The sequence below is a fragment of the Pleuronectes platessa genome, chromosome 15 (genome assembly GCF_947347685.1).
Source record: "Pleuronectes platessa chromosome 15, fPlePla1.1, whole genome shotgun sequence".
Classification (NCBI taxonomy): Eukaryota; Metazoa; Chordata; class Actinopteri; order Pleuronectiformes; family Pleuronectidae; genus Pleuronectes; species Pleuronectes platessa.
In genome coordinates this window covers 11,716,289-11,731,307 of record NC_070640.1, presented here as the reverse complement: position 1 = coordinate 11,731,307, position 15,019 = coordinate 11,716,289, and the positions used below count along the sequence as shown (strand labels likewise).

Below are 15,019 nucleotides of genomic sequence, written 5' to 3'. Positions count from 1 at the left end.
TATATGGGCATGGCACGGGGACCACCAGCCATGGCACGGACGCGGTGCGTCAGCTCTGCAAAGCCCTTTAAGCAAAATCTCCGCAACGGATGTGATTATCTGCATTCCAAAAAAATACACACGAGCCCACTCGTGTCCACACTGATGACTGACTGACTGATTGTTTTACATTACAACCACTGCGAAGACGGACATCCTCGTATAAACCTGTCGTTTTATCTACACGACCCCTGGTGGTCCCCTGCATGGCCACACTTTTCTCCACCACCTCGACCCTGTGACAACTGTGCTGGCGCGTGATGCTGATGGCATCACAGGTCTCTAATCCAGTCCCACGTCCTGAGGATCGCAGGATGTGATGCGTGTGCGTGTTCGTGTGTGGCTAAAATTACGTAACAGCGCACTGCTGCTGTATTTATAGCGCATCTGTATCCGTCTGCCAACAGGCGCTTATCATCATCCCTCTGTCTCCTCAGCTGTATACAGCATATATCTATCTATCTATCTATCTATCCATCCATCCATCTATCTATCTATCTATCAAGATTTTAACATTGTCTAGGCAAAGTACTTCTAATTTTGGAGCAGAAAAACCCATTCAAGACAAACACGGGAAAAAAATAGAACAGGCATAAAACTAAAATAAATGTAAAGTTAAAGTTTACAGTTCTTTTTTTATATCACTTCTCAGTCGTAGCAGATCTAGGATTTTTCTTAATTGGGGGCCATAGGGGGCCCACAATTTAGACAAGATGCACATTTAAGTCATTCCTTTTTTACTTGTTTATCTATCTATCTATCTATCTATCTATCTATCTATCTATCTATCTATCTATCTATCTATCTATCTATCTTTCTATCTCTATCTATCTATTACTGTAAAATAGATCTTTATTTGGGTAAAATAAGGTGAAGAAGAGAGGAAATGATCAAGAATTGACTGAGAAATCATGTGATAATATTAATACAGGTTTATAATTGATGTCTCCAGGAGGCTTTTGTACAGAATACGGTGTTGCATCAGCAACATCTGGTGTTAAAACACTGTTCAGTATTAGTCTTTATCTCACTTCTGAACAAGGTTCATGGGGTCAGTTCTTAAACACAGCTGTTATAGCAGATTAGTATTTTATAATGTAAGTGCTGTAGATATGACACCTGTTACATATGAACCATGCATGTCACAGAGAACTGTGTGTGCTATCTGGTGTGGTGCACGATGAGGCCCTCAAACACAGGTCTCTAATACTGACCTCTGCTGGGTTGTTTTAGACTGACCTAAAAAAAAAGTCTGTATGCTTTTACTTTTCTGAAATTATACAGATCTTAACAGAAACTCATGTTTTTTTCCCCTGAAACCTCAATTTCATATTAAAAGCCTGAGCTAATAATTATTATGAGGAGTTGCCACCTGAATGCAGATAACCACTTTGTGAGTGGGTTGTTTTTCATCATTAAATAATGTATGGAGATGTAATCTCTGTTATGATAACACCTCTCAGAAGTGTAAATACCCAGATACAGTTACACATATAAATATAGTGCAGCCTGGTGAGAAGTGAGAATCAGGAGCAAACATTTAACGAGATCAACACGTTTTTATTAACCCCCAAGAGTTCTTCCACATGAACCAAAAATTCAACAAACATCTCTTTATTATGTTCAGTGATAGAAGAGAAGAGCTCGATGCAGACAACACAGTATATGACACGTGTGTCGTTGCCAGCCCGGCATCATTTAAATACTGTATTTCGTGAAGTTGATGATGGAAAGAAAAAACGAGTGTAAAATAAATATGTGTTAAAGTGGGACTCTATCTACCAGGAGAGAAGTGCTGAAATGAGCTGGTGTGTTTACAGGGAATAAAGTGCTGCATTTCCCTTAACAGTAGACAGAAAGAACAAAATACTCACTTTAAGCTAAGGCCTCTGGATAATGATGGTTTCATGGATACACGTATGTGCACCAGAAATTGTATTACAATATACTTTCACTGATATGTCTAAGTTTAACAGAGCAATCTGACAACTCAACAATAAATCGTATCTTTTATATGAGGCTGTATCTAAAAAGAAACATCTGGTAAACTCAAGGTATAAAAAAGAAACTAAAGAAACAAAATAAATAATCTAAATGTTTTGCTTTCAGCAAGACTTACCACAGTTTGTTTCGATGTCCCTCTTAAAGAATACAGCCACGTAAAACAATGACAGTATGATTTAAACTGAATAATACGATTTTAGCCTTGTAATAAAAAAAGCCCTATAATTAATCTTAATAATGTCTTTTCTAATCGCTCATCAGCAATAAGGCTCGACTCTCCTCCCTGTTACTCATCAATGCCTATTAGTCCACACTTAACCTTACAGCATCTGTCTAGATAGCACAATGTTTTTGGGACTTAGAATCAGGAAAGAAAACAGAACTCATACAACAATGGAATCACTCAGTAATAATAATAATGCTGGTTCATCTGACGCTGGCATTCTCTGGTCTTGCTGGTTTCACAAGTAGAAAATTGTGGGCGACACTGGCTTTCTTTCCCCTCGTACAGGGAATATGAAAGAAGTCTTATGTGAAGTGGAGCTGCACCGACGTGCTGCTGAGAGGAGGGAATAGAAGGAGAAGTCGGAGGATTTTGGGGGGAATGCAGAGAGCCGAAGCCTCTTTCCTTTCACAGTCTTTTCCTCTCTCTTCTTCTTCTCTTTCCCTCTCCACGTTTAATCTCTCTCCTCAGCAACACTGTTCCAATGGACTCGTTTCCATGGCAACCACAGCCTAAGTTCATCTTGGTGGAATTTGGGGAGAATGGAAGTGGCGGTTTTGTTTGCTCCTGTGTGATTGATGGATAAATGTGATGTTTAGGATTTCAGTTGTCCTTTGAAATGTGTATTTGTGAATGTATCACTGGATTGCCAATGTTCTCCATTTCTCGGCCGACTCCTCTAGACGTAGGCCTCTGGGAGGTCGGAGCCGTTAATTTTGATGAAAATCTTGGCGTTCTCCTCCGTCTGCTTATGCTGTTTGTTGAGCGTCCATCTGAAGTAGATCAGGTAGATTGGCAGCAAGAAGCCCAGCATGCTGAGGACAAGGAGTCCAACGTTGACCTGGAGGAAAACACCAGAGTTAAAACGTGCCCGAGGGTTTTCGTTCAGGTGTATGGTCTGTTTGAGTGCGTGCATATTCTTACCCAGAGCGGGTCTCCCTGCAGGGGTCCCATCATAAACAGAAACAGTGGTTGCTGCAGCAGAGCGAACACGGCACTGACCAGGGACTGCATGCCTGTTAGACTGCCGAACTGAGAGGACGGGTACCTGGGGAGAGAGGACAGGTACATTTAGTGTCTCAGTTTGAGGGTATAGAGTCACACTGCAGACGGCCATGATGATGGTAACACATGTGTGTGTGTTATTGTGTGTGTGTGAGACTTACACAGCGGCATAGAGGCCACCAACAGCCGAATGAATGAACCCTCTCACGACAGTGTGAAGGACAAATGACAAGATCTGAGATAGACGACAAGAGACATAAAAATACATAGATTATTATTGATAATAATACTAATGCATGCCATTGGCTTTATAGGGGTCTAAACCCCTAAAGGAACGGCTCAACATTTTTTCAAAAACGTGCCATGTGACTTTCTCACAAAGAGTAAAATAAAAACCTGAATATAATTCTGCAAACAGATAAACCTGGCATATCTTTTTAGGGCCCCAGCACCGAATGGTGAGAGGCCCTATTGAATTTGTAAGGATTTTTTAATATTCTATCTCCACTGTGAGCTAAGTTAACTTCTCCTGGCTGTAGCCTCATATGAACCTTTCAGAAATTAGTTGTCTTGGTCTTCCTCCTACGCACGCTCGACCAATCACAAGTCACTCTCAGCTGTCGATCAAGACATTTCTTTTTTGAGTAATTACCACTTTGATGTGATAAAAGTCTACCTAAAATGATAGAAACCTTAATCATTAACATTAGGCTTTTTAGTCCATGTCCCATCCACTTACATGGTGGCAGTTTAGGACCTGTACTTCTCTTGGCCACCAGAGGGCGATTGAAACGTTTTGGACTCACTTTTTGAGAGCTCTAATGTCGTCCATTGAGATGATCTTAATGCTGATTTCAAAGAAATGGATCTAGTTTCGCAGCTGGATGCTTTATTTACACACAGTGAGGGTGTTAACCATGTTGACATCTACATTACTGTGTGTCTCTAGTACCAGCAGCCTGTTAAAGAGGTTAATCAGTAACGTCTTTACAAAGAGTCAGTGATAACACTGTTAGCAAGGTGGCTGTATTCCTGAGGTACTCCAATGGCCTGTGTGTGGCAGAGTTGGACCACTCACCTGCAGGGGGAGGTTGGGCACCAGGCATGTGATCCCAAATCCTACCAACAGGACGTTTGTGAGAACGAACGCTCGTAGGGCATTGGTCACCTTCTGGGTCTTCTTGTCTCTACGCTTTTTCTTTCGCTCGACCCTAGTAACAGAAGAGAGGTCAGACAATCAGACATTGCTACCACAACTTTGTTTCACAATACAGGATAGTTTCTAGTTTCTATTCCCCTTCACCACGCTGACAAAACTGTAAATATTAATGTCTGGGTCTATACATGGAAAGGGGTTAAGGCAGACAGGGGGGTTGGGTGTTTATCCTCCATCGTGGGGGATTAGTGGACGTTGACTCACTTGCTGCAGGGTTCCTTTTCCTCGTCTCCATCGCTGCAGTCCTTCAGTTTCCAGTCCATGATCTGGCCAATCACGGGCGTGGTCATGAGGCAAAGCAGTTGCAGCACGCCAAAGATGGAGGAGTAAAGACTCACTGAGGGAGAGAGGGAAAGAGGACAAAAATGATGAGTATTGAAAATAAATGAAGAATGAATGGAAAGGAGGTTAAGATTAGAAGGAGGGATTGTTCTACCCTGGTTAATCAAAATCATGTCATTGTTAATTATTAGTCTTATTATAGCTGCTGGAGCCATAATACTGAGTGAAAGAATGGGATACAGAGAAACCAAAAGTCAATACGATGCCATTACTAGGTGGATTTATGGTCTGGGGGGCCTAATGATAAATGAGCCATGTAAAACTGCTCATATGATGTGTAATCTCGGCAGGTGCCGAAGGGCAAGGTTAGTTAATGAGTACAACAAATGGTACCTGGTGACTTCAGGTTGAAGCTGAATGACAGCTGAAGGATTGTGTTATGGACATGAGTCAAGGTCGAATGATGAAGCAACAACACTAAAGCTGTGGCAGTAAGTGGCGGTAGATGAGTATTAGATTGTGATGACAGGCCTGTACATGACTAGAAGTTCAATTACCTCTGACAAGGAGGTTATGTTTTCACCCCTGTTCTTTTTTTTGGTTTGTTTGTATGAAAGCAAAATTACGCAAAATCTGAAGGGATATCGTTAAACTTAATGGAAGGATGTGGTATTGGTTCAGGAGTGGTGTGGATCCAAATAACATCTTTAACATTGTGTGTTAGGGCCTTTATTGGCTGTTTTACATTTTCACTGTTTTCCTCAGGGATATAGGAATATCAAGGATGTTCATGGTGCATTCAGGGAACTAAAATATATGAGTGTGTGAAACTTGGAGCAGCTTGATTGGATTTAAGGGGATTGTTGGGCCTTGGTTGAGGTTATTGTGCTCTACTAAGTGACATTCTAGTTCTAGTTGATGTCAGCTGAAAGTTAAAAGTCTAAACTGCTGATACAACAACAGTCTTACCAAGTTCCATCCTTTCCACTGAAAAGTCAATGAAAACAAGTAAGTCCAGCTGCTTTGAAATCATGCATCAAAGATACATAGCAGTCCGTGTCATAGACAAAGCAACCAACAGACCTGTGTTCAGGTCTCCGTCGCTGAGTGCCTCCAGGACACTGTTCATGGCCCCCATGTAGAACAAGAGACGAAGCTGCGTGACGGACATGGTCAACGCGCTGAGCATGAAGATCGGGCTGATGATGCTTTTCAAGAACGACTGGGCTGCAGAGGAGATAAACAAGTCAATGATGAGCCCCAGGTCAACTCTCACCACAATCCTCACAACTCAAATTCTGCTCTCTTACTCTCTTGTTGTGGCTTGCAGTCCATCTCCAGGTCCATGGTGGACAGGCAGAGCTTGTGGCCGTCCTTGGTGGCGAGCTCCTTCTGCTTCAGGCTGTTTCCCACGCTGAGGCGGCGGCCCACCGTGGTCACCTGGCGGTAGAACTGCTTCCCTGTTATTTTGTGGTCAAAGCCCAGCCAGCTGAACTTAATCTTCACACTGTTGGAGTAGATGTGGTAAGAGGGGAGGGGGTCATGGAGGAATAGAAACGAGGAAGTAAATATCATGAACAGACAATTGTGATGAGTTTTAAAGTGAGTCAGTCCTGTGGGTAAGTTTCCTCCTGAATAGGCAGCTTTAGTTGATGAGTGTGCAGATAGACTTTAACCCAGAGCTGCATCACACTGGACTTGTCCTCCCACATATAACATAATTGCATTGTGGGAAAGACCAATGAGAATGAGAATGAGAATATCGACTCAGAGTAAGACTATAGACTTTACATGTATTGCGTTTATCTGTGGTACTTACGTGTAGTCCATGTCCTCTGGTCCTGGGAATGGTTCCAGTGGCCAGTTGAAGTAACAGTTCAGAAAGACCACTAAAGAACAGGCAGCCCACACCACCAGAATAGTGATGAAAGATATGCCCATGTCATAGATCACCTGCGCAAATGACAACATACATGTTGAAAAAAACACAGAGAAGAAAACATATGTATAAGAAATCAAGAAGAGTGTCAGTATTTCAAATCTGCTTTTGGAGTCAAATTTCCATCAATGCACACAGTAGCACCGCCATCATGTTTAAAAACCAGCTAGATACTTAATGTTTCTCTGGGAAAACTCTGGTTTAACATCATTTTCTTAGCCCTTGACATACAGTTTGATAAAAAAACATGACTTTTTTTACATTATGTTGCAAAAAAGAATGAATGACACTCATAGGCGCATTCCAAAAAGACTGCAGGCATGTGGATGTGCGCTTCAGTGCTTGTTACCTTGACACCAGGGAATGTGACGGCTGAGGAGGCATAAGAGCCGATCATCAGAGCGATGAAGGTGGAGCGGAGGTCCCCGAACATGGTGGGCAGCTGGAGAAGACACAGACAGACTTGAATTTAGACTTTGGTTTATAACGTAATCAAGACCTGCCCTGATTCGGCCTTTATGAGTCAGGAGGAGGTTTCTGTGCACACTTGCAATTTAACGAGTGAAATGTCCCATTGTTAATTTGAGTATAAAGGTTAAACCATCGAGTGTCTAGATCCCGGTGATCTCAGCTGCTCTTTGGTTGCTCTGAGCCTGAGGCCATGGGGGTTCCCGCTGACACTGGGGTCAGCGTGGACACTGGGAACCAATTAATAGAAAAGAACATCAGAGACAATAAAAGCACAACAAAGTGACGGGGAACCCGAGGAAAAGTGATATGAAACAGCGTCGCATAACACACACACAGCTGTCCAGCACCGGATGCAAGCGCAGCTCTGACTAATTCTGTACAGCTGAAACAATTCGGCTAGCAAGGGCGATTGAGGTGGGGTGTCGATCGAGGAACAAGGGTATGCTCTGAGGATAGAGGATGACGGGGGTTCATTTTTCTCCTACTGGCTTTTGAGGAAAAGGGAGCAGGTGGATGATAACAGGCAGGAGACAGTGAGTGGCAACAAAAACACCCGGATACAAAGGCATTCACGAGCTGTTATGTGTTCGTGAGACTGAGCAACAACAAGCACGTTGAATTACATAACAGAGGGGGGGTGGGATGGGGTTGCTGAGGAAAAGGCATGTGTCTGAGGGAGTACTGTACTGTTGCACAGAACAGTAGAGTACTCGTCTGCACTTTTATCTGGGATACATGAAAAAGAACTGCTCCAGGAGGGTTTTTAACTTTACAGATACAGTAGGGGTGAACCTGGGGTGGAGACATGATCTTCAGTGGGGAGCCAGCGTCGGCCGCTGAGCGCTGAGAATGAACCATTGCTTGCAGGTCTGAGGTGGAGTCAAGGAGCAACATGGAGTCTAATTATTAACCCAACACTGACGCTTTAAAGTGTAGCAGGGTGTGAAAGTGATGATGTGGAAGGGGACAACATGTTTTTTTATACCCTGACCCTGGAGGCCTCCTGTGGGCTTCGGCCCTAAATCCACGGTTTTATATCACTGACATTGAAGCTAGAGGCAACTACTAATGAGAGATTTAGGTGGACACAATAAACGCCACATAGGAGAAGAACTATGCGGCCTGTGGTGGTATAGAAAGCGAATGTTTTATTGGGTGATTAACCGGCGCAGAGCCCCTCTCTTGTGAACAGCATCACCATGGTACGAGCCAGGACTCCTGTGTGTAGGCGGAACCGGTGACACCGGGAGGGAACAGGAAGATGAAGAATGACATGGAAGGAATGCAAAAGAATGGTGAAGGACTGAGCTGTGTGAACTCTGCGGATTCTCAGTTGTTTCTCTGTCCCTGTGTATTTCATCACAGGTTTTGTGGAATGTATATGAGAAAGAAGTTGGATGATAGCCTACGACACAGCCTGGGAATCCCCATTCACCAATCCCCATTTTGTTGTTACCTGGTTGTGATCAAGGAGATCATGTTAACACCCCTATTCGTTTTTAGGCAAGACTACACAAAAACTACAACGACAGATAATGAAGCTTAGTGGAAGGATGCGGTACGGGTTAGGGAGGAACTCGTTCAATTTTGGTTCAGATCCGGATAGGTGGCTGGATCTAGTCACTTTTGTTAACACTGTGAGATTTAAAAAAAAATCTAGGTGGAGGTATGAGCTCTACTGAGTGTCCTTCCAGTTACCTTTGCAAGGGGGGTAACTTTTTCACCCCTGGCCACTGGTTTGTTTGTTGCTTGATTACATTTTTTGTTTGTCAGCTGGATAACAGAAAAGGTTCTAATATAATAAATTATTTTCACAAATTTTGGAAGGTTCACTGGCAAAGAAAGAACACATTTAGTTTGAGCACAGATCCAGAATTTGTTTAAGGGCATATTTAAGGAACTGATATCTGTAAGTAGTTGCAATTTATAACATGATTGAATTTAAGGGGAGAGTTGGGTCTTTGCTGGTTATGTGCTCTAAAGGAGGTTACATTATTAGTGATGTAGGCAACAATTTTCTTAAAGGTCCAACTTGAGCCTGAAAATGTTAAGAGTGTGCAATACCAATCTCTTCCCTAACTTCCCTGTTGAAACTAATAATTGACTGATGTGGATTCCTTGTTAAAGCCCTATGAGACAAATTGTGATTTGTGAATATGGGCTATACAAATTAAATTTGAATGATTGATTGATTCATGATTTATATTTATATTTTTCTTTGAACTTGCCACACACTGTGAAACTGAAAATTAGCCCCGGCTCTCCTCTGCTGCCTCGCGTCTCAGTTTTTGAAGATAATGCTGGATGGCAAGTTGTGCTTGGGTACATCTGTTTCCAAATATAATAAATATGAGAAGTGAGTATTTGTGCGTGTGCACATGCTCTCCACCATGTTCTTGCTGAGGCACAAAAATAAATGCAGTGGACGCTGATAATGAACCATTGTGCTACTTTCTCTCTTTCCAATCAGTCTTTGCTTCCTGCTTTGCAAAGCTGAGCTCGGTTGTCCGCAGGAACACAGAGTGCAGTGTAAGGAGCCAAAAAAACAAACAGACGACACAGAACAGGAGACAGGCTGGAATGCCAGACAAGAGGGGAGGGAGAGGGTGAGCAGACGGGGGAGCCAGTAAACTATTATACAAACTATTAACACTAAGCTGAACAGAGACCTGTGAAGATAGAGAATATACATCTGGACAAACACCATGCGGCCGGTGCATAGGTGCCACAACAGGAGGAATTCAAAGCACACGCTAGAACGTGCACGCACTTACTGTGAGAGAGGTGAAGGTCATGCACATGCCCCCGAAGCCATTGAAGGTCAGGGCAATGAAGATAAGGACTGAGAGTTCTGCAAATGACACAAAACAGGTTATGAGTCTGTCCAGAGCCAAACTACTGTATATTGCCATAGCTCCACATGCACTCCTCAGGTGTACTTACCATTTGGATTGTATGCTCCATAAGCAATGAGAAGACAGGACAGTCCAAAGCATGTGCTGGAAAGAGACAACAGTGTCAAACTCGTCTTATGACAAATAGAATTACAATAAATAGAAGGGAAGTGAATAGGGTTTCGTTCCCAGAATGGAAAACCATTCCATCATGGTTAGTCTGGGTCATTTCTTGCTTTTCTTACCTGCCCAGCAGTCGTAGCTTGCGAGGCCCATATTTGTCCATGACGATCCCCAGAGGCAGCGTGATGGCTGAGAGCAGGAAGGAGCCCACGGTGAACGCCAGGTTCAGCATCTCGTCCTGCTCCTTACAGATCAGCCAGCCGTTCATCTTCAGGAGCCCGTCCATCGGCACGAGGGGCCTCATCTCCACGCCGTCTCCCAGTCCAACCACAAGCTCATCGTAGTACTCGTACTCGTCGGGCGTCGGCATTGGGACGGGCAGGGACAGATTATAGCTGGAGCTGTTACCTGCAGACCATGATGGAAATAGGAAGAGAATTAGGTGTAAAGACAGAATTTGGAGAGGCATTAAAGAGGAAAATATACTGACAGGTAAGATGGTTCCATTTAGCCCATTCTCTTTATTTGATCATGCTGATTAAAAAAACACACCATTGATAAATTATAATATAAGTTTGTAAGGTTAAGTTCAGCTCCTATATACTGTGTAGTGAGCACAGATGCTACTTTATTAGTTTGTTAGAATGCCAGGGATAAAAAGGGACAAACTAGCACTGGCAATAAACCTCTCATTATCTTGCAACACCATGCAATGACATAATGTGAAAAACGCACAAAGGTTCCGGGGGGGTCCAAGTGAAGAGGAAGAAGAGGCGAGCAGGAAACGTATCGTTCGTGACGTTTGATTCGATGCTTTCTGAATTACCCTCCCTGCCACCTCTCTGTTGTCTTTGTAGTCATAGGAGGCAAGTATGTGTGTGGCATCCCTGTGCTAAACACCGTGACACGCTTCGTAACAAAGTGACAGAGTCTTCCTGCAGGAAACCAGATTACACACTTGGTGGCAAGCGAGGCCGCGGGGGGGGGGGGGGGTATTTGCTGTTGTTTGGTTGTTGTTTTTGTTGTTGTTGTTGTCGTAGCAGGAAGATTTGCAAATGCCATCTTGTGCACAGCAGCGAAAAGTGGGGATTTAAGTAATAGGTAAATAGACCCAGCAGACAGATGCACACTTTTTTGGCATATTCTCTTCCACCACTGTTATAACTTATTTATACTTTCGTGAACTTTTGTAAAAATTCATCCTATTTTTATGTTTTTATATTTAAAGGTGGCACCAGGCAGAGGCATACGAATATAACACAACGAATGGCTATTGATAACTATTATAAAGCCTTAAAAGATTAACATAATCATAAACCTCTCAGCCGAGCCTTTCCATGCGTAGGCACTTTCTTTACAGTAACACCTGACTGATAAGCAGCAGCGAGGGGCAAAGGTGATTTGAATGAGTGATGAGACATACAGTTGGTTGAATGGTGAAGGTGAACTGAGAAAACTGTGTATGAAGGACGTTTGGTTTGTCTGCATTCAATTAAATACCATGAGATATCTTGTGTTCTTAAGGGTTAAATGCACGAAACATCAGCTTTGGATAAATTCTTGGGACTATTTGCAAAAGTAAGCTCACAAAATATGTTGTGCACCACACAGAGAAGCTACATCGATAGTTAATGATCCTTCATACCCCATGTTTTAAGAATTGGAGAAAAAAAATTGAGGATCCAAGGGAAGAGAAACATCTTCAAATGATCTTTTACTTCCGTCTCAACTCATAAATTACTTTTGTAGGTATGAGTTGTAAACATTTTAGCACTTCTAAGTTGAATATTTACCACAAGGATAATTTTATTTGTTGTTTTTCTCTTTGAATTCAGGTTTATCTATACAGGTCTTTTAATTTATAAATTAAGTGTCTTTGTCGTGTGTCTTTCTGAAATGTCCTATCACACCCTGCTTTGTGCCCAAAGACAAAATGTCCATGCAAGTGGAAAAAACATATTTTAACAAAATGTTGTTACTGTATTAGATCTAGTGAAGTAGAACCAACTGCAACTAATGACTTGCGCACACGAGCTTTACCCGCTCCCCTCATATCTTAAATTCCTGCACCACCTCATTATGTTATCTTGCGTTCCGTTTCGTTTCTGACTGTCGGCCTCCACCACAGATCGGACTTTTCTACTGTTCATCACTTTACTATCAGTCCTCTGACCCTTTATCTGTGGACTTTAAGCTTCCATATTAATAAAACCCTGCTGTGGATCCTGCAGTATCACAGGTCACATGCCTGGAAAGAGCTGAGCTGGTGCTGTCCTCTCCCTTCTTATATCACGACAACAAGATAAGACGGCTGTGGCTTTGCCCCGAGGAAGTCACCTACAGCCGCGGCATGCTCGACTGTTGCTGGTGGGTGGTGCACGTCCAGGGTTAAATGTGTAGATTATTTGGAGGTTCTTGGCAGAATTTGCTGCCAAATGATCCGATAGATCAAATCAAGTGTCAGACAAAGTTATTTGGGGACAAGATTAGAGGATACTGTGCATTTGAGTCAACAGGAGCAGAGTGCCGGGCATTTGGAGCTGGAAATACATCCTCCTGCACAAATCACCAGTTAGGTAAAGCAGTGGTGAGAGATAAGAAAACCTGATTCCAACCAGGAGCCTGGTGTATTCGGCCTCAGCAGGGCTCACAACAGTCAGGGGCGCGACACCGTGTCACCTCAGGTCCAAACAATAAGTCTGTTCTGCCTCCTCTCTGTCGTTCCCTGGTGTGTTTATCAGTTGTCACTTTAGCTGGACCTGCCTTTCACTCCGAGGAGACACCGGAGCCCTTTTATTCTTTTACCTTTGGACCACTCGGGCTACCTGAAACCCTGGCTCTCTCCTTAATTTAACTTATCAGGTTTAATCTCCCGGGATCCTGCAAAGACAGCTCATGACCCCGTCACAGAAAACAGATATTCCTCTGAAAGAATGGAAGAGGCAAGCCGGGAGCAGTGTAGAGTTGCGTGTCTTAAATAAAAAGCTTTCTCCTGTCCCTTCATCCTAAATCATGACGCTAACCGACTGACCCATCTCCACAAATCCTTAAATTAACAGCAATAGTTGATGACAGCCAAGTGGTTTGCACTATAAACTTATTAAGACAGATGTCCCAAAAACGGAGAAATCTAGGCCAAGGTGAGGAAATGTTAAATGGAACATGTGGGAGACAAAACAGACAGTGTGTCCTTTTTAAAGTACAGCAGTCATGACTCACCCTCATCGTTGCAAAGGTACGAATAGAAGCCCTCGGACTTGAGCATGATAAGGAGCGACCCCCATCCCAGCAGCACGGCAGAGAAGAGCAGATTCTCAATGATAGCAGTCACTGCCATCCACCAGCGCCTGGCGAACGCCGAGGCCAGGGTCGGAGCCATGGTGGCGTGGAAGAAGTTACCGGCAGAGGAGACTCACTGGAGGTAGAGAGAGAGAGAGAGGGAGGAGAAGAGCAGGCTGGAAGCTCAGAGAGAGAGAGAGAGGCTCCCTGACTGACACTCGGGATGAAGGATCTCTGATCACTTATCTGTGGAGAGGAAGGGGGAGGTTTTATAGGCAGCCTATTACACAGAAGTCCCGGACAGACAGGAAGGTTGAGATTTTTTATAAGATCACAAGATAAAACCACTAAACCACTTCTCACCCAAATGAATATCCCTTGTTTTCAAGTTTAAAAAAAGTATCTTCACATTAACATGCTCTGTTTTTCTTGATTAATTGAGTTTGCCCTGATATTTAAACAAAGAGGAGAGGTAATGACATTCACACTAAAGACCTAAACTGACTCATAAATGGCCAATGATTAACTCCCCTGTTATAGTGCAAAGAACATTACATCACTCTTCTCTTACGTCACAACACAGGCAATATAATGACGGAAGCATCCGTGCTGGTGTCACAGAGTTTCTGCTTTTTGCTGGAGAACTGGTCCAAGCTGGACCCAGGAGAGAAAAGTGGGGCTCCCTCACTGCTCCCTCAGGCCCCAGGCCCCCTTGTCTCCCCCATGCACCCCAGCCCACAATGCCCTTTCTCTGCCACACAACCCCCAAATGTCCTCCCGGGTTCATCCAACCGCAACTCCCCTCTGCAATTACTGTCGTGCACCCAGGAACACAGAAGGGAGCTGCCCGACAAACAATAAACAAACCAGTCCGTACAGTCAACTCTCTCTCTCTCTCTCTCTCTCTCTCTCTCTCTCTCTCTCTCTCTCTCTCTCTCTCTCTCTCTCTCTCTCTCTCTCTCTCTCTCTCTCTCTCTCTCTTTTTCTCTCTCACACACACACACACAATCCTATACGTGCACCCACACACAATCTGTTATACCACTGCCATAGAACTGGCTGTAGAGATGACAGTATGTCTCATGTAACATTGTGTGTTGCTTTATCAATTAAAAACAAATGTTTCCTCACTACTGCAGCACAAGATAAATTACAGGTGAACTTTATAACCGCACAGAGGCAGGGAAGCGTCTTTACCTCTCCAGTTTGTAAGCAGCAGCAGCAGCGTCCAGCTCCACTCTTCCAGATGTACCCGGGTCACTCGGCTTTACATGACCAGTCCTCTGAAGAAAAGCCAGGTTTATATACTCCCCCTGGCTGCCGTCACATGACGCCCCCTATTGGCCATGACTGATGCCTGCACCTAAGCCAAAGAGCATTGAACATCTTATTGGGTCCTTGCATAATGGATTTTCAGTTTAAAGGCCTGTTTTGAAGGTGATCATTTTCTAAATGAACTTTACTTAGCATACACCCCCCCCCCCCAAAAAAAAAAACGGTCTGTTTTTATAAAGAATGATTTGTATAACAGCCACTGTGTAACG

The 15,019-nt window shown here is 43.5% G+C and overlaps 1 protein-coding gene across 3 annotated transcripts; it reads right to left on the bottom strand.

Annotated features, from left to right (window-relative positions):
* Positions 1–1,578: 1,578 nt before the first annotated feature.
* slc43a2b (solute carrier family 43 member 2b) lies at positions 1,579–14,789 on the bottom strand. Of its 3 annotated transcripts, none has more exons than XM_053441279.1 (15): positions 14,673–14,789; positions 13,416–13,721; positions 10,319–10,604; positions 10,123–10,178; positions 9,954–10,030; positions 7,058–7,150; positions 6,589–6,722; positions 6,080–6,276; positions 5,853–5,996; positions 5,739–5,756; positions 4,692–4,824; positions 4,350–4,482; positions 3,433–3,506; positions 3,191–3,314; positions 1,579–3,107 (listed from the first exon to the last, which is right to left on the bottom strand). In XM_053441279.1, exons 2-15 carry the CDS (start codon positions 13,573–13,575, stop codon positions 2,946–2,948), a joined length of 1,791 nt encoding a protein of 596 aa, XP_053297254.1. In that variant the 5' UTR covers positions 13,576–13,721; positions 14,673–14,789; the 3' UTR covers positions 1,579–2,945. The 3 variants fall into 3 exon arrangements, with proteins under 3 accessions (XP_053297254.1, XP_053297256.1, XP_053297257.1); XM_053441281.1 differs by having other exon boundaries at positions 13,416–13,611; positions 14,673–14,753; XM_053441282.1 differs by lacking the exon at positions 5,739–5,756.
* Between the last annotated feature and the right edge of the window lie 230 nt (positions 14,790–15,019).